General features: G+C 53.6%; 1 protein-coding gene across 5 annotated transcripts in view; it reads right to left on the bottom strand.

Moving 5' to 3' along the window:
- The window catches only part of PACSIN2 (protein kinase C and casein kinase substrate in neurons 2), a 104,494-nt gene that overhangs the window by 13,635 nt on the left and 69,494 nt on the right, over positions 1-21,365 (bottom strand). For 2 of the 5 annotated variants that reach the window (XM_004589448.2, XM_004589450.2), the window contains exons 1-2: positions 9,199-9,321; positions 895-1,051 (exon numbers count right to left, since the gene is read on the bottom strand). In XM_004589448.2, the coding sequence (XP_004589505.2) occupies positions 895-1,051; positions 9,199-9,258 (217 nt within the window). In that variant the 5' untranslated portion in view covers positions 9,259-9,321. Of the gene's footprint in view, positions 1-894; positions 1,052-6,494; positions 6,746-9,198; positions 9,322-21,365 lie in introns of those variants that run through there. The other 3 variants (XM_058673712.1, XM_058673710.1, XM_058673711.1) reach the window with 3 other exon arrangements.

Raw genomic sequence — 21,365 nt, 5'->3', positions numbered from 1 at the left:
CACAGAAGGGTGCTGCACACACCTCACCCATCCCCTGTCCTACCCTGTGGCTGCCTCTGGTCCTCCTCTCAGACTCCGGGGAGAGGACTGTTTCCCAGGCAGAATGGGTCTTTTCCTGGGCAGGAAGGTGGACACCCAGATGGAAGCCTTGGGGCGGTGGGTGGGGGCTGTCCCCTCACTCCCCACTCAGTCCAGGCTGTGTTTTTTGCTGAGGACAGGGTGGAGTGGCTGAGGCTTAGGAGGGAGAGCTGCGGTGACAGAGTTCAGAGTGTCCCAAGGGGAAGCTTGGGCAGGTCTCCGGGGCACTCTCAAGGGATGCCACCAAGCTGGCTCACAGCAGAGTGGTCTGTTCTCCACCCCTGGAAAAGCCCTTTTTATTTCAGCCCAGGAAACCTATCCCCAACCACATGTATGTCCCCTCTGCTGGGCAACACATTCTTAGCACTGACCACCTGTACATCAGCGTCCAGAACTAAGCTTCAGAACCTTCTGAAGGAGGGAAGGAGGGGCCAAACCACCATCCTACACCTGCCACGTCCAAAGAGAGAAAGCCTGGAAGCTGCCACACAGCCTCCCCTCCTCCCCTGCCTTCATATGGCCACCTGGAAGAGTGACCGGCGCTGGAAATGAAGGAACTGGGCAGCAAGGCCTTCTGCCCGGTGGGAGCTGTTCTGAATTGGGCCAGCACGGGGAGTGTGTCCTATGGATGACAGGGCTGGTTCATGAGACTCAGCCACTGTGTGCAAAGAGCAGTCCCAAGTCCTCAAGGCACAAAGGCTCACACAGCCCAGGCCTCCAGGGAGGGCACCTGCTGCGCTCTCACCACAGAGGCAACTGCCAGCAGGGCGTCCAGGATGAGCTTGCGAGTGGCTGGGCCGGGGCCAAGGTCCTTACCCTTCTCCACGAGCTGGCGCCAGCGTCGTGCCCACTCGGTGAGCTGCTGCGCGTACGCCTTCTCAATGCGCGCCCGCTCATGCAGGCAGCTCATGAGGTCGCTGCAGAGGCGGTGGCCGTCGTCGATTCGCTTCACCGTCCTCTTGTAGTTCCCCACCTGGAGACAGATCCTGCAGTGAGGCGGGGGCTTAGGACAGCTGCCCGCCTGCCCCCTGCTACGGCACAGGGGTCCTGGGCCCGCTGGCCTCCTCAGCAGCCTCCAGGTCAGCGAGCAGCACGAGCTGCTCAGGGAGGGGCCAGCAGGGAGGAAGGCGAGCAGCAGAGGCTGAGAGAGTTTCTCCTGCAGCTGGAGGGACTAGAAGAGCTAACTGGCAACTCGGGCCCAAACTATCTTTTAATTTACACAATAAGCCTTCTAGGCTGCGGGCCCATGGGCACCTTCTGGAATAACCACCCATTTTAGAGACAGGAGATGGAGGCTTGTCCGAGTTCTGGCGCTCACAGAGGCCGCCAGCTGCAGCACGGCTGGGAGCTGTCAGCAGCTTTCCAAACAGCCCCACGTAGGCCCGCTGACGGCAAAGTTCAGCCTGGTGTGGCTTTGTCAGCGCCACAGTGCGCTAAACCGCCTGCTGTTCATGAGTAAAAGCAGAAACTACCCCTGCTAAGTCAAACAGTACCCGGTGACTGAGGAACTGCTCATGGCCGAGCTGCACTCCAGTCTCCCCAAACCTCAGCCAACCCCTTGCCACTGCCATAGTATTTAGTTTTTAAAAAAACATTTATTTTTTTTTTTTATTGGAAAGTCAGATTTAGAGACAGGAGGATATAGAGAGAGCAAGATCGTCCATCTGATGATTCATTCCTCAAGTGGCCACAACGGCCAGAGCTGAGCTGATCCAAAGTCAGGAGCCAGGAGCTTCTGGCAGGTCTCCCACACAGGTGCAGGGTCCCAAGGCTTTGGGCCGTCCTTGACTGCTTTCCCAGGCCACAGGCAGGGAGCTGGATGGGAAGTGGGGCTGTGGGATTAGAATCGGCGCCCATATGGAATCCTGGCGCATTCAAGGTGAAGACTTTAACCACTAGGCTACCATGCCGGGCCCATGTTATTTAATTTTTAAAAAAGGTTTATTTATTTATTTATTTATTTATTTTATTTTTATTACAAAGTCAGATATACTGAGAGGAGGAGAGATAGAGAGGAAGTGGAGCTGCCGGGATTAGAACCAGCGACCATATGGGATCAAGGCAAGGACCTTAGCCACTAGGCCACGCTGCCAAGCCCTATTTATTTATTTTTAAAGAGTTACACAGAGACAGGGATAGTGACATGGGGAGAGGTGAAAGAGAACGTTCCCTCTGCTGGTTCACCCTCCGGATGGTCACATAGCCAGCGCTATGTCTGAAGCCAGCAGCTTGACTTGCATCTCCCACGTGGGTGGCAGGGGCCCAGGCCCAGGGCCATCTTCCACTGCTTTCCCAGGTGAATGAGCAAAGAACTGGATTGGAATTTGAGCAGACGGGGCTCGAACCAGTGCCCATATGGGAAGTTTATTTGCTATGCCATTTATGTGCTGACCCCTTCCTATTTGATTTCCCTATAAAGAAAAGATTTATTTATCTGAACAGGCAGAGTCACAGAGAGAAAGGGACAGACAACTCTTTCTTAAGCTGGCTCTCTCCCACCTGGCTGCAGTGACTGGCTGGGCCAGGCCAAGCCGGGAGCCAGGAGCTCTGGGTCTCTCACGTGGGTGGGAGGAGCCCAGTTACTTTGGCCACCCTCCACCGTCTTTCCAGGCACAGAGCAGTGCTTGCTTCGACAGCACACACACCATGCACGTGAGCAGGCAACTGTATGGGAAGAACAGCCAGGTCCAAAACTGGCTCCTAGCTGGAAGGGGTGGTGCCTACAGGCCCTGGCCAGAGATGGGCGAGGGCTGGCCTCACTCCTGGCACCGAGCGCTGCCCTGCGGTGTTCTCACTCCCCGGGGCTGGTGTGCAGCCTGCTGTGACTTCCAGCACGCCTGCAGGAATTGGATCGTCTCAGATGGCACCCCCCAGCTCCCGCCAGCCTGGCAGCTCTCCCCAACCACAGGGTCCAAACCCGAGCTTCAACCCCACACTTCAGCAGTTCCTTTCAGGAGGGCGAAGCAGCTTAACACAGTAGAAGGGACACTGTCAAGCAGGGCCTTGCTGTTATGTGGAAAACCACAACAGAGGAAAAACCCAAAACCCCAACTCTAGAAGCCCGAGTCGTGCTGAGCAGGCAGCCAGAGCTGTGACCAGCACCGTGGTTCTGCTGCCGCCTGCAGGACTCAGCATTAGCTGGCAATCCAGAAACCTGCCCACCTCGGATTTTCTGAGCCCTTGAAAAAGATGTCCCCAGAGGAAAGAACACTTCCTGGCCAGCCATATGGCAGCGCAGCCCAGCAGCCTCCAGTCGCTGCTGGCCACACTGAACCAACTCCTGACGCCTGACAGGCAGTGAGGAACACAGGGAGGAACTCTCGGGCAGCAGGTGGTTTAGGTTTCTGCACAAGCTCTCAGCAGGAGAGCCGGCGCTGGCCCAGCCTCCCCTGTGGGGCCAGACCTCAGGCCAGCTGGGCACGGAGATAAGGGAAAAGGAAGTGCCCCACCCACCAGGCTCTGACATACTCCGGCAAGAGCTCCTACGGGGCTCCTGACAGGCCATGGCTTCTAGTCTCCACCTCCATAAACCCCACGCAGGCACCACTGTCCTGTAGCAGAGGATTCAAGCCAGGCAGTCATGCTCTCCAGGCATATGCTTAGCTCAGACCCACGGTTATGGCATCCCTATCAAGCAAGGGGACACTGCCTAACCCTGATCATTTCCAAATATTTCACAAATCATAGATTTAGTAATGTAGTAAAGATAATTAAGTAATTAGTAAATACTGGTAACATTTAATCAGTACTAGCTTGTTTCAAGATGGCCACGTGGCAGACAATTTATTCAGAAATAGCTAAAAAAAACAGCTCTGTTCCAAAGTTTACTGTCAATTGAATCAGTCACAAAACACCTCTATTTTTGAACTAGGTCTGGAGCTCTACACTCAGACGCTGATGCCAAACCCCAATGGCAACAACACAGGCCCGGGAGCACCTGCCGGGTGCAGCCTAAGGGACCCAGTGCCAGCCCTCTCCATACCTGGCTTCTGTTAGGTTTCAGGATTTTGGGGTTCAAAGAAGGGCAGGAAGTGGCTAAAGTAGAGAAGGCATTATTTAAAGGGGAACAGAACAGGGTCAGGGAGTTACAGGGGAGGGCAGCCAGCCAGCCAGAGAGCAGTCTGACACTGGGCTTCATTCTGTTGGAACAGCAGTCAGGGTGCCTTCCTCAAGCTGCTGGTTGAGGGGGTCCAGAGCGCCACAGGGACCCTGAGAAGGTGGGTGCGGGGTGTGCAGAAAGGCACTGTGCGTTGTCCCCAGCTGCAGGCCTTCCCACTAGCATTTAGATTTACCAGCTGCACCCAGTTACAGGCCTGGGCGTGGGGAAGTGTCAGGCCCAGCATTCCAGCAGCTGCGTCACAGGTGCTGAACTGCGGGACCTGGCAGGAGTCGGAGGGCTCAAGGGAATTTCCAAGGACCTGCAGGAGATGGAGACTAAAGGTGAGGGGAGGACAACCACCCCAGGAAACAGCTTCAATAAGGGCAACACAGGAGCCGTGAGAAGACAGGAAGTGTCCGCAGATGGGGATGGAGAGACGCTAGAGGGAAGGTGTGAACAGGCCGCCTCCTGGGGCCCAGCTGGACCAGCCAGAACAGGAACTGACCTCCAGGGGATGATGGGGTGGGGAAGAGGCTGTGGGAGCCTGGCAGCCAGTCATGGGGCACCTCCATGGTGCTTGGGTTCAGGCTGGGCCATCCTTCCCGTCAGCCTGCTGAAGACTGGAGTCCATCTGCCCCACTTCCCACCCAGGAGCCCCTGGCTGCACACTTTCCCTTCAGTAAATCGGGTTCTGAGTCACTTGGGTGGCTTTCCTCGGCCCCATGCCCTGAGAACCCAGTGTGAACAGCCCTGGTCTTCAAGTTAACTGGGACTCCCTGCGCAAAAACATCTGTGAGGTCAGCAACAGACAGCTGACTGCCTCCAAACCAACAGGCTTCTAACCACAGAGCAGCGTGCTGGCCAGGCTCCTCGTCCAGCCCATGGCGTCCCCAGGTAACTTTCCAAGGGCCTGCGGAGTGCCTGCTTCTAACTTCACAGCTTACTTACGCGGCCTCCGCCCTTCTGTGGAATGCCATGGCTGAGGCAACAGGAAAGCTGGGGTGGGAGGGAGGGTTGTTAGCAGGCCCAGGAGACCTGGGGATCCCTGGGTGGGGATGAGGGAGGAAATGAGCTCACAGCTCCCTGCAGCTCCCCAGCCCCCTCAGCAACACTGCCTCTCATCAGAGGTGGGTGGGGCACACGGGTCTTTTAATGGACACTTCTCACCCCCTCTTCAAGGAGTCATCAGGTTACCAAAGTTCCAGGGTGAAGCCCCTGGCCCAAGTGAGAAGCGGACCAGGTGAGGTTGCCCCAAAGCTAATGGTCCACCAGCAAGGGCCTACCCTGCTCCTCCTGCCCAGGCCTGATCTGGGTGCCAGCAAAAGCCTTGAGGGCCTTGGAACCTCTCTGGAATCCCTGGAGTCTCCCAACGTCACTACGCCAAGCAAGCATCCTGCAGGACCAATTGGGGAGCCCTCATACTGAGGGGGTTTCAGGCCTGATTCCCCAGCTAGCCTCACTTCCTGTTTCCCAGATCTATATGGGCTCAGGCAGAGAGGGAGAGCCACAATCTCAATCCCTAGGACCTTGCGACCTGCACGCAGAGATGGGGTACAGGCAGAGATGGGGTGCATGCAGAAATGGGGTACACGTGTCTCCCTACCCCGTGACAGGTGCTCAGGAGAAGCAAGGTGAATACTTCTGTGATTTACGGGAAGGCTCTTTAAGTAAAATGCTCACACACACACACACACACACACACACACTACATCAACCTGAAGAATTTCTATTCAGAAGCCAACACTAGGCCAGTTAACACACTGTAAGTACTATCACCAATTGTCTACATTTAAAATTGACAAGGCACTGAAATGTGGAGTGTCCCTCAAAGTCCTACACAGACCACGAAGGGGGCTCCCTGCACCCTGAGCTCTGGGCACCAGCAGGTGGTGCCTGCGAACTGCAAGGCGGCTCGGCATCTACACCTGGCAGAGCCGGGAGCAAGAAATGCCGTGTAGGCAGTGGAGGCGAGCAAAGCTCACCCATGCTGTGTGTGCAGGTGGGAAAACAGCCTCGGCAGCTTCCACCCAGGAGCCAGGAAGCACAACGTGTCCCACATCCCCACAGAATGTTCCCTCAGGCCCTGGGCAAGCATTGGGTTTGGGTCAATGTAGGGTGCAGCAACGCAGCGGCAAGGACGGGCAGGAATGGTGGACACGACACCTGGGCACAGAGCCACGTGGTGCACACCATGTGCACAGACGGCAGGGAGGTCACGGTCAGATGTGCTGGACTATCCGAAAAGGCCGCAGTACAGCTATCAAGGAAGGTAGGGAAATGCGGCAGGATGGGAATCGGTGAGTGTACGCCATCCTACCTGCCCCTGTCCTGCCATGCCATGGCTTGGCTCCCTTTCCCTGCAGAGGATTCCCTGGCAGCACCAGGATCTGCTGGACCACCACGTGGAAGAGCTTGCATCACCTGCACTGGCCTGCAGAGACCAGCTCCCCACAAAGGGCCCTTCCTGGCTGCGCCCGCTGGGGGCCACGAGGGGCCTTCTAAGCACTGTCCCCATGCTGCTCAGCTTGTCTGTCCAGAGCCTCGTGTCAGGCTGGACAGTCCACCCCTGGCCTGTGGCTCCGACACAGGTTTCCATCAGCGGCAGCATCACAATGGGCTGTGTTCTGCCAGGCAGGGTGCTGGGGTCACCTCGGTCATTGCCACCAGGCTGCTTACTCTACACAACAGGAAACGATGGTTTGAAGAAGAGCAGTCGCTCAAGATTACACAGCCAGAAAGAGACAGAGCTGTCCTGCCAGAGACTTGCTGGGGCCAAGGTCTTGGAGTGCAGAGTTGAGAGTTCAGTCGAGTGATGTGTGTGTGTGTCTCCCCAGACCCATGAGCCCCAGCAAAAGCCCTGCTTCTGTGGGCCACGTGCTGACAAGACTCACCCCAGGAACCCCAAGCTTGTGAACTGCTAGGGCTACTTGCCAAAGATGACCTCGAGTTATACCCTTAGGCTGACCATTACCCCAGAGGCCCGAGCGCCACAGTGAATTCTTCTACACACAGAATTGCTCTGCAGAGAAGATTCCAGAGCAAGGCAGCTGTGCCAAGGTGAGCAACAGAGAGAAAAGCTGTTGGCGGGGTCCTTCCAGAGTCTGAAGTTTTATCAACAGCTGATAAAGCACAGTTCTCACTGTCAGCCCGGGACAGAAGCACAAAAGTGATACTTCTGGGATAGCTTCATGACAGTTGTGCGGTAGCCATGAGGTGGGTCCAACTCCACTGCACCTTGGCATCTCCATCACAGCCTCCTGCCCTGGACTCCTCCTCACAGGGGAGCGGCACGGAGCTGGCACTGCCCTGTAACGTGGGACCTGCTGGCTCCTCCCCTCCCCACCGGTGTATCTATGTTCTTGGCAAACGGACCCACTCTTCATCTCTCACTGGTCACATCTTCATCTTTTTTAAAAAAGATCTATTTATTTTCAAATTTTATGATTTCATTCATTTTTTTTCTTGAGATTTATTTATTAGACAGGCAGATTTATATATAGAGATACGGAAAGATCTTCCATCTGTTGGCTCAATTCCCAAGTGGCTGTAATGGCTGGAGCTAGGCCACTCCAAAACCAGGAGCCAAGAGCCTCTTCCAGGTCTCCCATGCAAGTACAGGGTCCCAAGGCTCTGGGATGTCCTCAACTGCTTTCCCAGGCCATCTTTTAAACTTGGGTAGTTGTAATAACTTGCCCATATGGATGGTAGCATCAGTTGGAATTTGATTCAGACACGCACCCAGCTTAGGCACCCTGGTGAGCACCAGGACCCTGCCGGCAGCTGGTACCTCCAGGAAAGTTACTCATCTGTCAATTACAGGTAACCACCTGAGCCTCAGGCGGGTTGGTGATCTGCCCAGTGTCACCACTAAAAGCTCTTGCCACGCAGCCCACAACTGCCAGAAAATCTTTAGGGGTTTTGCCTTGGTGACAAAACCTGAGCCAGAAGCTGACTTTGCTTTATGTGGCTGGCACTGGTGGCACAGCACAGTAAGCTTCTCCCTGTGGCTCCGACATCCCACATGAGCAATGGTTTAAGTCCCAGCTGCTCTGCTTCTGATCCAGTGCCCTGCTAATGCAGCTGGGAGAGTAGCGTAAGACGGTGCAAGTGCTTTGGTGTCTGCATGTACACGAGAGGCCAGAATGAAGTCCCTGGCTCTCAGCTTCAGTGCGGCCTAGCCCTGATAGTTGCGGGCCATTTGGGGAGTAAAGCAGTGGATGGACAATCTTTTTCCTCATCTCTTTCTATCCCTCTGTGTAACTTTGGATTTCAAATAAAAATAGATCTTAAGAATAAGAGTAATTTCACTTTGCTTTAACCGGAAGGCAGAAAGTAAGCAGAGCTAAGCAGTGTTCGGCCTTAAGACACTGATGAGAATGTCCACACCCCACATCAGTTCCTGGGTTCAATTCCTGGCTCCAGCTCTTAACTCCAGCTGATGCAGAGCCGGGGAGGTAATGGTGACAGCTCAGGAGGCTGGACCCTGGCCATTCTTCCAGGAGAACCGGTCATGTCCCTAGCTTCTGGTTGTAGCCCTGGCAAGCCGTTGGCCACTGCAGGCATTTGGGGAATAGAATTAGCCTTTCTCTGTCTCTAACAAACAGAAAAGCCCCATAAAACTGCCTACTCAGGATGGTCCGGGAGTTTTCAGGAGGCACAGTCAGGGGGCAGGAGATGGGCGTGATGGCCACGCTGGCCGTCCACATTTACACACTGAGCTCACAGGGAAGCTGACCCCTGGGCCGTGCCCAGGAACGACACGATGTGCACTGTTCCTAAACACAGAAAATCTGAAACGGACAGATTAACAAGACCTTGAATCAACACCGCAGCCTTGGCCAGTGGCCAGGTGGGCTCCTGCCTTCGTGATGGCTGTGGCACATGTGAGCTGGCTGGACAGCTCCTCCAATGCCCACGCACTGGCAAACACCCAACAGGGGCCAGGCTCCTCCAATGCCCATGCACCCTGCAAACACCCAACAGGGGCCAGGCACCGAGCCGGGGAGGCTGCAGGGCATTACCTCCCAGAAGCTGTCGCTGGACACTTCAACTCCAATGGAGTCATCGTAAGTGACAGACATGTCTTCCCAAGGCGAGGGAGCCGCTGAGAACACTTCAGGATCGGGCACTCAAAATCTGCAAACCTGTGACATAAAGGCACACAAGGGAGTGAGTGGGTTAATGCCAGCCATTCCCCCAACACAGCTGCCTTCCATCACTGCCTTCCCGGGGAGGAAGCCCAACCAACGCTGGGCGCTGATGAACCCCAACAGCATCATGCACAGCTCCGGGAGGCTTCTGAAGAGCAGTGAGTGTGTGGCAGCCTCAGTAATCTGCCTCCCTCCCAGGGGAAAGGGATCGAGACTGCGAGAGAACATGCAGCTGCAGGCAGGTCCCAGCCAGCCCATCCCACCCACCTGGCGGCATTAAGAGCAGGATAAAATGTCAATGCAAATAATCCTGCCTTTGAGACTGGCGACTGTAGGTTGTTCAGGGAGCTTCCACTACCTTCCACGTAGCTGGGCACTATTTCCCCAAACCCCACGTTGGCTGACCCAAATTCAGATGACTTCGTTAGGACACTGTGAGGCGTGACTAGAAAGAGCAAGAACAGACTAGCTGAATGGCCTGTCACAGAGGCAATGGTCGCCACGCCAGGCAACGGGAGCTGGGAAAGAACTGCCTGTGCCAGAGCAAGCAGTGGGAGGGCTCTCAGCTCGCTCACACCGCAGCCTGGATGTGGACGGCCGTCTCACTCTCCTTATCTCGCCCATGCTCAGGTCATGCTTCCGGAACCTTGAGATCCAAGTCTCGGGGGGACATGGGGCAGGGGTGGCACAGAACGGTAGGCACATGTGAGCACCCAGGGGGCCAGACATGTTAAAGTTCTGCATATGCTAATGCTGGTCCCTATGGCTCGCAGCAGCACAGTCTGCACCCCAACCGGCAGGGCAGCTCCAGGGGCAGCTGTCCAGGCTTCACGCCCACACGTCACCTACTAGCTGGGCAGTTTGGGACCCCCTGCCTGCCTATGAGACCTGGCAAGACTCTCAGCATCCAGAATGCCACTTGGGGCACAGTGTGCACTGTGCCCCTGATGAATGGCGCCATCACAGTTGCATCATCGCCATGATCACATTGCTGTCATGTGCGTCTGCCTCCCTGTGAGTAATGGACGTGAGCCTCTGACGTCATCGCCACTACTCCTTAAGACCATATTCTTCATTCCACCAAGATCTCGTCTAAAAGTGTTCTCAGGTTTAACTCTATTGGGTGTCCTAAAGTCCGCTTGCTAACAAAGGACTTCCACTGAGCTTCCCAAGGCAAGCACAATGCCATGCGGCAACAGGTACCAAGGACAGAAGAGATTAGAGCCAAGTGCGCCACAGTCAGATACGCACTCGGACAGCAAGCTCTTATCACCAGGGCACCCGAGCAAGGACAGCACTTCAATGGCTCAAGCAGCAGCCATGATTCCTGAGTCCCTGTGGCCCAAGTCACACTGGTAACACCCAGGCTCAGCAGTGGTCGGGGGGGGGGATGGGGGCATCCTGTGGCTCATAGACCCCATGGTCCTTGGCCAACTGGTGCCAAATAATGACAGGAAAAGAGCTGCCATTTGGCTGCGTCAGCTGGTCTTGGTGATTTCAGTCCTTCAGCCCATAACTGCTGAACATTCAAGAAGTGAGTTAACGGCAGTGGTCGAATGTCTGCCTTTTTTTTTTTTTAATTTAAAGATTTATTTTATCTTTACTGGAAAGTTAGATACACAGAGAGGAGAAACTACAGAGAGGAAGATCTTCCTTCTGCTGGTTCAAGTGCAAGAGACTGCAATGACCAGAGCTGAGCTGATCCAAAGTCAGGAGCCAGGAGCTTCTACCAGGTTTCCCACACAGGTGCAGGGTCCCAAGGCTTTGGGCTGCCCTCGAATGTCTTCCCAGGTCACAAGCAGGGAGCTGGATGGGAAGCGGCACTACCGGGGTTAGAACCAGTGCCCATACAGGAGCCCGGCACGCGCGAGGCAAGCACTTTAGTCAGCAGCCTATCATGCTGGGCCCTGCCTTGACTTCTGATTCCACTCCCTGGGAGGCAGTGCTGATGGTCCAAGAGCTCCTGCCACTCACATGGGGGACCCAAAGTTGACTTCCCGGCTCCTGGCTTTGGCGTGGTCCTGCCTTGACCACTGTGGACATCAGGGGAGTGAACCAGCAGACAGAAGACCTCTGTGCCTCTTCCTGTCTACTTTGCAAAATAAATTCAGTTACATAGAGAGAAAAACTGAGCTAGTGCTGGGATGCAAACAATCTTTGAACTGGATTTCAATTTGCTTTAAATAAAATTTAAACACAACTGCATTAGGATAATGGGAAAATAAAAAAAAAAGACACAAATATTAGATTTTGTCAAATAAATAGAGTGACTGCCCTTTCAACACTGTAACTGACACTTAAGTCCATAATACATGCTTGGTGGCCAACAAAATCATATCTCAGGATCTCTGATTCATATCTTTATGCAAGATAAGAAAAACGGCAGGACTTCCCATTAAGGTTTAAGGTTCCAACCAATTTGGACGTTCTTTTATTCACACAACTTAGAAAAACGAAAACCATCCGTGATCCCCACTGAGGGCTCAGACGAGCAAGTATGGCAGAGCAAGGAATGAAAGGAGGGAGGGAGGGAGGCTTGTCCAGAGCCCAGCAGCCCAGCAGCCCGGTCCTGCCTTTTGGTGGCTAGTCACCAGGACTGGGCTGTGCTGGGGGCACGTGTGACTATGGGACCTAGAGTTACAGATAAACAGCTCTAAGGTAAAGGAAAAGAAGGGGGAGCAGGATGCAGCCTCTTCTCTAAGAGGAAGGAATCTTCTGGAACAAAAGGTCCCTCAGATGCAGGCTGACCCTCCCTCTACTGACGTGTGTGGCCTCTCACACATGTGCACCCCCCTTAGGTGGCTATATCCCACAAAAGCCACACTGGACTCCAGAGAGACCAAGGCCATCAAAGAAGGAACCAGAAGTGCCGGCTGATGGCACTGCACAGGTGTTCACTGACGACTCATGAATCACAGCCCAACAAGGCTGGATCAGAAATGGAGCAGCCAGGACTCAAACCAGTTCTCTGACACAGCATGCTGGCATTCCCAGCAGCAGCCTGACCCGGGAAGCCACAGCAGCAGCTCCAACTGCACTTGTTTGACAGAAATGACTCAGAGCAGCAGCCAGGGCCCATCAGCTCACAGATGGGAGGCCAGGACACAGTGCCAGCTGTCACTCTCCGCACTGTCCGCCTCAGCACAAGACCGCAAATGCAGCCGCCACCAGGCCTGCTCGTCCGGAGGCAGACACAAGGCCTTCTGCTCAGTCCTGCTGTCCACAACAGCCCCAGGCTGCTGCCAACATGACTTGGGACTCTGTTTTTCACGTATACATCCTTAGCCATAAAAATGAGTCTGGGTTGAAAACTCAGGCAGGCTGGGGGTGTTGCAAAGGCCTTGGAGGTCAATGTCCTCCAAAGGAGCACAAAGGGCCAGGGTGCTTTCTGCTTTTGCTCCCTTCATCCTTCCGGGGGCTGGGCCAGCCCTGACCACCAGGCCCGTGCACGTGCTGGGGCTCAAGCTGTTTTCCAGCGCCTTGCAGAATTGGATGTTTCTGAAGTCTGTTTATCAGCGCCAGAAAACAGAGAACATGTATTTCAAGATGAATTGGGGCAGGCAGTATAACACTGAGTGGAAAATAAAACCTGAGCTCTAGGAACTCAGGCAGCTGTCCCCACAGAGCCGTTGTCCACTTCTAAGGGAGGATATCGAGGTGATAACTGGTGTGAAAGTACTCTGGGAGGTGTAAAGTGACAACCAGTCATCCCTTTTCATGCTGGGGACAGGGACTGGTCAGGCACATCTGCCTGTTTCAGACTGCCTGGCCCCCAGGAGCTGCTGTTTCTGGAGCTCCAATACTGAGCAACGCACAAGTTTGATGACCTCTGAACCTCTGGTCAAACACCCTGCCAGCATATGCCCCAGCCCATGTGCTGACACAAGAACATGCCATCTGAACCCCAACAGCCAGTTCTGACATGAGCCACTGAAGGAGACAATTCAGGACAGGGAGCTGCGGGGGACAATCATCCTATTTTTTTAAAAAAGATTTATTTGTTTTATTACAAAGTCAGATATACAGAGAGGAGGAGAGACAGAGAGGAAGAGCTTCCGTCCAATGATTCACTCCCCAAGTGAGTGCAACGGCCGGTGCTGCGCCAATCCAAGGCTGGGAACCAGGAACCTCTTCCAGGTCTGCCACACGGGTGGCAGGGTCCCAATGCATTGGGCCGTCCTCAACCGCTTTCCCAGGCCACAAGCAGGGAGCTGGATGGGAAGTGGAGCAGCCGGGATCAGAACCGGCGCCCATATGGGATCCCGGGGCATTCAAGGCGAGGACTTTAGCCGCTAGGCCACGCCGCCGGGACTATCCCAGTCATTTTTTAACGCACTTGGTACCATCAAGCAAACTGCCTGCAGGGTAACCCACCTGGCGTAGTGCCCAGTTCTTAGCGCTGTGGCTTCCCTCCGTCAGGGGACACAGCTCAGCCTCCTGTACCAACAGCCCTGCTTTCTTCCGAAGTGTGAACTGAGAGCTGAGGATCCTTACACACACATTAAGAACCAGAAAAGTAGAAGGACGAAGATCAACAGGGCAACTTTCATCTTGAATTGACCTCTGGGGATAATAGACTGTCCTTCAGGGGACAAGAGGAGAAATTCTAGAAGTTCCAGTAAGAACTCTCCAGGGGAGTCCAGACAGGCTATTATGAAAAGGACAGAATGAGGAAGTTAGAAAATGGCTTTTCATGATTTATAAGAACCTTAATAACAAACCAAGCATTTCCATAATCGTCTCCATAACACCCCTAGAGTGGACAACATCAAAGAGGAAGCTAGCGATCCACATGACAAATGGACAGGACATTCCCCAGCACACAGCGGGCAGACACACAGGTAAGGGAGCACTCCTGCAGGGATAGCTCCATAAAGGTGGTCTGAGAGCAAACCTACGGAGGTCCCACCAAACTGCCCATCAAGGCTGGATCCAGGGATTGTCCCTCAGGCCAAATCCCGCCTAAGAACTTAAAATTCCAGCAGTGACAGCAGGCCCTTCTTGGGACCTTGTCTGTCCCACCAAAAGGCAAGCAAGCAGCAAGCCTGCAACTTGAGACTCATGTGTAAGCTGTCCAATCAGTCCCTTCCTCCCGGCCCTTGGAAGGAACCCACGGCCCTCCAGGCTGCCACGTGGCAGGCCCTCAACAGAGCAGTCCACATTGTGCTCCAAGAGGCACCCCCATGGACTCTGCAAATGACTGGGGCTGGGATCCTATGGCAGCAACTCCACTCGAGCCCACACTGAGTCAGAACCACAGCGTCTTGGAGGTCATCAGAGGTTGCCAGGATGCCCTTGGCCTAGGCTGGAAGGTGGCAAGACCTCCCCACCCCACCTTCAGGCCTGATAACAAATATCAGGTAAACAACAGATATGAATTACATAAGCACCTCCAGCGGCTGCTTCCCCTTGAATGCCCTTACTTTGTTCCAAAGATAAGAAAACGGGGCATTTAGGCTGCAAGGCATTTGTCACAAAGCAAGAACATTGTGAATAGCATTGCTGCCAAGTTGCTGGACTTCCTTTGGAGAAAGCCCGTCTCTGGAGAACACGGACCAAGGAAGGTGGCACAAGGGCCAGGTCCTCGGGGCCCACCCGCGGCTCACAGCAGTGCTGTGCTGGCTGCCTGGAATGCTGGCATGAGCAGCCTGCCCCTGGGGCTTGGCCTCACTTCCCGCTCCAGGTGGACATTCTTCAGCCACAGCCTGGGGCAAGGCGGGCAGGACAGTTCTTTGAGTAAAAGACTCACTTACCTATCCATTCTGCATACATCCACCACTGGGCAGCCACTCACTTGTCTAAGTATGGACTTCATACTTCACAAACAGGAACAGATGCATCTTGAGCACCTATGGTTTCCAGGTATCCTTCTAACCCTGGGGATGGAGCAGCCAGCTAGCCAGACCTGGTCCCTGCCCCTTAGAAAGGGTTGCCATTCTTCTGGGGGGACAGCGGAACACAGGCTGATGGTAAAAATAAACACAGCTGCAGAGTATGGAAAGCACCAGAATAGAGAGAATGGTGCAAAAACCCCTGAGACGGTAGTGTTGGGCCTGCCCCAGCTGACAGCAGGGCAGAAGCCCACGTGCCTGGAGGCTGGGCAGGGAAGATGGCACAAAGGACTTCAGAATCGAATGATCCTACATCAGATGTGCTTTAGAGCAATCCCGATTTTTTAAAAAATCTGTGCTACTGGGTTTAAAAAGTAAAGGTTCAGGGGCAGACGGCAAGCACAGTGGTTAAGACAGCTTGTAGAGTTGGCATTGTGACACAGCAGGTGAAGCTCCTGGCTCCTGGCTTGGCCCAGTCCTGGCTGTTGTAACTATTTGGGGAGTGAACCAGCAGACTCAAGATTTCTGTTTGCCTGCTTGCCTGTCCTTCTCTCCTCTGTGTGTGTGTGTGTGTGTGTGTGTGTGTGTGTGTGTGTGAGAGAGAGAGAGAGAGAGAGAGAGAGAGAGAAAGAGAGAGAGAGACTGTTTTTTAAATAAATAAAATAAAAACTAAAGCACACAGCTGGGATGCCAACGTCCCATATGAAAGCGCCTGGGTCAGCCTGGGTCTCGTCCTTGCTGCATCCTGTTACTGCACACCTTGGCAAATATCAGGCAACGGTCCCAGTAATCGGCTCCCTGCCACTCATGTGGATGACCTCCGATTCTGAACTCCCAGATTCAGCCCACTCCCATTTTTAAAAACAAGATTTATTCATTCTTATTAGAAAGGCAGATCTACAGAGAGAAGGAAGACAGAAAGATCTTCCACCTGCTGGTTCACTTCCTAAGTGGCCACAATGGCCAGAACTGAGCTGGTCTGAAGCCAGGAGCTTCTTCTGGGGCTCCCACAGGGGTGCAGTGTCCCAAGGCTTTGGGCCATCCTCAACTGTTTTCCCAGGCCACAAGCAGGAAGCTGGAAGGGAAGTAGAGCAGCCAGGATATAAATTGGCACACACATGGGATTTCATAGAACGCAAGGTAAGGATTTAATCACTAGGCTATTGACCCTGGCCCTGAGTTCCATCTTTTTTTTTTTTTCTTTAGATTTATTTATTTTTGTTGGAAAGTCAGACATACAGAGAGGTAGATCTTCTGTCTGCTGATTCACCCCCAAGAGGCTGCAATGACCAGTGCTGAGCAAAACCGAAGCCAGGATCCAGGAACTTCTCCCAGATCTCCTATGCGGGTGCAGGGTCCCAACGCTTTGGGCCATTCTGACTGCTTTCTGAGGCCACAAGCAGAAAGTTGGATGGGAAGCAGGGTTGCTGAGATTAGAACCAGTGCCCATATAGGATCGTTGCAGGTGTGAGGCGTTAGGCTACCACGTTGGGCCTCAGCCCCATCTTTTAAGGGCGTTGTGGAGGGAACCAGCAGGTAGACCTCTGTCTCTCTGGCTTCTAATTAAGTAAGATTTTTAAGGGGCTAAGGCCTCAAAAGCTTCCAGGATGTGTGATTAAACACCAAATACATGCTGGGTTCCCTGACGCCTGTCTTCAGAACTGTAACTGCACGCCCCACTGCTTGCCTTCTCAATGCATGACACACGCAGCAAACATCTACCTTCTGACCCAACCAGCTCCCGAGGATTCATCACTACAACATCATTATCTAGTAGCAACAGACAAAACAAAGAAGCACTGAAAACTATCTCAATTACCAGCAAAAACTAAAAACTGCCAGCCAGTCTGTGGGATGGAACCCTGGGCAACCAGCCTGTGACAACAGGGCAGTGTAGCCCAACAGAAGGAGGCTGACCCCACTGGCAGGGATCAAAGTTCCCCAAGGCACAGAGGTCCTGGTGGGACAGGGACACAGGCGGGGCTCTGGGGGTGCCCTGGGGTTGAAGAACTTCACACTTCACCTGTGACCCCCTAAGGCAGGTGAAGCGCTGACTACTGGCACAGAACTGATTAGTAAAACTCCCATCTGGTTTCCATCCCAGCACACCTCACACTGGGCATGCTCGGGGGCACAGGACAGCAATGTGGCTTCAAGAGGGGTATATGTGCACCCCAGCATCCCCCCCACTCTCACAGGCATTGGTCTCTTCCCAGCACTCCTCCACTTCAGTCCATATGCAAGGTAGCCCAGCACACTCTCGCAAGCTCCTCCACGGCTCTAGCCTCCCAGGGCACAGGGGTCCAGACTTCATAACAGGCAGAGGTTCAGCTCACCTCTACCTACCATGGAAGGCCTGGTCTTCAGACATCACTCCTGCTTGCCCCGCCCTGTGCTTTCCCAAGCACCCACCCTCAGTCCTTGGCCCTGTCAGCTGGTCCTCACTCAGCAGGCATAGCTCACCTACTCATCCCACCCCCAACAGTGGCCTTCCTCCTGTACTAGGCACTTTCCCAAGATGTAGCTTTCTCCTACACCCCATCCTAGTCCGGGCCCCAGCCTCAGACTCACTTTATTCTTCTTCTAGGACCAATGGCCTCCTAACACGCTACACACTGACTTCACGATCTCCCCCAGGAATGCACAGGGGCCTGGGTCTGTGTCATGCATGGCCCTGGCAGCCAGTGCCCAACCAATGTGTGCAACACTCACTCCAGCAAAACCCACCAGACTCAGGACAAGCCAGGATGGAGACGGAAGTATGGGGAACCCCACTAGGTAGCCAAATAACCCACAGTTGTTTTTTTTTTCAAGTGCATATATAAGGATCTTTCCCTTATATTCGATTGAAGAGAGCTTGATTATCATGTGTCACAGTGAAGATTGCTTTTGGTCAACCCTGTTGGGAATTTTGTCCCATTCCTGGATGTTGTTTTCCAATTCTTTCTCTAATTAGGGAAATTTCCCCTTATTATTTCATCGAATACACCTTTATACCCAGCGTGTCTTTCTGCACCTCTGGGATTCCCGTAACTCTTATATTTGGCCTTTAAATAGTGTCTTTCAGTTGTTGAACACTTTTTTTTTTTTCTTAAAGATTTATTCATTTTATTACAGCCAGATATATACAGAGGAGAGACAGAGAGGAAGATCTTCCGTCCGATGATTCACTCCCCAAGTGAGCCGCAACGGGCCAATGCGCGCCGATCCGAAGCCGGGAACCTGGAACCTCTTCCGGGTTTCCCACGCGGGTGCAGTGTCCCAATGCATTGGGCCGTCCTCAACTGCTTTCCCAGGCCACAAGCAGGGAGCTGGATGGGAAGTGGAGCTTCCGGGATTAGAACCGGCGCCCATATGGGATCCCGGGGCTTTCAAGGCGAGGACTTTAGCCGCTAGGCCACGCCGCCGGGCCCTGTTGAACACTTTTTTTAGTTTGACCCAGCTCTGCTTCCAACTTTCTGTTTGTTTCCTCCTGGTGACAAGAAATATCTTCCAATTCTGATTCTTTCTTCTGCCTCCTTCACTCTATTTTGGAGACTCTCCACTGTACTTTTAATTTGCTCCACTGTATTCTTAACTTCTGATATATCAGCTTTCATTTGATTCATTTTCTGTGTGATGTGTTCCTTAAATTTCTTGAACTCCTATATTACATGCTTCTTGTTGTTAATAAGAAGCTTTATAACAAGGGTTTTGAATTCTATATCCCCCATTTTCTCGATGTCTTCCTCAGTCAACTCTGAGGTTGGTAAAGGCTTTTGCTCCTTTGCAGGGGAGTCTTCAGTAATATTCACTGTGCCTCTGCCTCTTCTTTTGCTCTTAATCATTTTACTTCTGCTTATCAGAGTCTTCTCCTTGGGGCAGGTTTCTAAGCTGTGTCACACACAGATCTACAATTCGATTTTACTTATTGTGGTTGGCACACAGCTCTTTGTTTGCAGCCACTTTTGCCACTCCTTCCAGTGGGTGCCAGATCTGGGTTCTTATGTTAGACTTTCATAATGGTCTTGTATCCCCGGCTCCTGGCTCACCACTCTTCACCTCCTGTGATACCATGCTGAGGTTGCAATGTTGTCTGTACAAACCTTTCTCCTACATCCAGTTCCCAGGATTAGGGAGACACCAGGTGTCCTATATAACTAGATTGTTGGTAGTGCTGATCTTGCCAGAATCTGTTGGCTGTTGATCTGTACGATGCCAAAGTTATGGCCAGTGTAATGCACTGAGCTCAGTGAGTTCACTCCCAGCTCAGCACATGTACAGCTCACTGCTGCCCCTGCTGTCTTTGTTTCCACACTGTATAAAATGCCACCTCATGCGCCACCACCAGAGTTCTTAACCTGCTGGCCATCAGGTCTGATGGCTACCCAAACCTACCTTGGGTAGAACCTGTAGGATGCCACATTGTTGCAGTGCACTCAGCCAGAAATGAGTTCACTCCCAGCTCAGTGCATGCGCAGTGCTGTCCATAGCCTTTGCCTCCCTATACAAAAATGGTACCCAATTCGGCTCTAGAGGGCAAAGTGGGCTATCAAATCCACCCTGTTCCTGCACCATCTGTGTGGGACCTGCCGCTCTGTTTGCTCCTGGTCAAATTAAACAGGCCAGCTCCTGGTCAAATCAGTCAGTTCTTTATCTGGGTTCACCTCCTGAGCTCCTGGTGAATGCCCCTTCCCACCTGGCTGCTGGTGGAGTTCTGGCCGGTGCAGTTCAGATCACCACTTGCTGAATGCTGCTGGGGTATCTGTCACTGCAACACCACACCACTGTGTCCGCTTTCCTGTGTCTGTCACTCTCCAGGTGCCCCTCTGCTGTTGTTCTGTCCTCTCCTATCTCCTGGAATGTGCCCTCTGCTTCACACTGGGTAATGTTTCTGTCTGTTTAAACGTGTCAGGATTCTTTTACAAACACAACTGTATGCATCTGGCTAAGCCACCAGTGGGCTTAGCAACTTTGGTATGGGCTATGCACCTCCACCCCTCAGCTGGACACCCCCGAGGCCCGCTCCTCCCCACAGCCCTCCTGCCATCTGTCAGAGCCGAATAAGAACGGTGGCATCTCCTGCTCCCCTCTGGCCCCGATGCCTCCTCTGTGCAGGTACTCTTGGACTAAGCTCTGAGCTAACACACCGCAACACTTTGGGCCACTGGGAAACCAGGGGCATTTTAATACTTGGCTATCTGGCAGGCCTTCTTCGTTTCCAATTATTTCATCTGGGAAAGTGAACATTCCTCAAAGGAAGAGATGGACATCAGCGAAGCAACTGACTTCCGTGTCCCTGGACATTGTGTTACACACTTCACTCAACCAGGGGAAACAGCTTGTGCTCTGCAGGATGCCGAGCCTTAAGGCCGCCCCAAAGGGAAGTACTGAGGCCCCAGCTTTGCAACCCCTGGACCTCCTCTGGACAGCGGGGGCTGAACACAGGCCAAGGGGCTTCCAGAAACAGGGAAAGCAGTCAGCGACCCCAGCTGGAGAGGGCTTGGGCTGCCCCTTGTGGAGCTGGGCAAGCTCCATCCTGCCACGGGCCAGCTGGCTATTGAGAACATCACTCCCAGGCCACACGAATGATCCACGCAGAAATGAGTCTGCCGCAGACTCACTGAATTCTGGCTTGTGCCTGTGGTCGCTTCGACAAGGCCTCACTTGTGCCAGGAGCCGGACGCCCACTCCGCCTTGCATGGGCTGCAAGCTGAAGGAAGGTGAGGGGGCAGAGGAATCAGGAGCTGCTTGTACGAGGACAGAGTCCCGCTTCCCAGGCACGCCTTTTAGCACGACCAGCCCTTGGCACCCTGGCAACCCTGAAGCTGGGCCAGGACCCCAGAGCATCTGCAGCTTTGCTCCCTCAAGCTGCTCCCCACTGCTAAGCCCCGTGGCTGGGCTGTGCCACCAGGGGCCCTCAGCACCGGGTTCTGCTCTGCCAAACTCCATTCTCTTTACTCAGCACTTTCCCCCAGTCACTGATGGCCTGGCTCCACTGTAATCACAGCCAACAGTCAGAGTGGCTTGCCCTGCTCAATCCCCAACAAGCACCTCCCCCTACCTTGGGCCGTCTACGCACTGTGCCCAGACATTTTCAGTGGCTGCAGAATACCATGTAGTGGTCCCACACCAAGACCTCCCACAGCCAGATGCGAGGGGTTAGAGAGCAACCCAGTAACAGGCAGGGCTGTACAGCCTCTCACTTCTGCCCCAGAATCTTACTGT

The sequence above is a fragment of the Ochotona princeps genome, chromosome 15, assembly GCF_030435755.1.
Source record: "Ochotona princeps isolate mOchPri1 chromosome 15, mOchPri1.hap1, whole genome shotgun sequence".
NCBI classification, from domain to species: domain Eukaryota; kingdom Metazoa; phylum Chordata; class Mammalia; order Lagomorpha; family Ochotonidae; genus Ochotona; species Ochotona princeps.
Note: the sequence above shows the minus strand (reverse complement) of the source record. Positions and strands in the feature narration are given on the sequence as shown.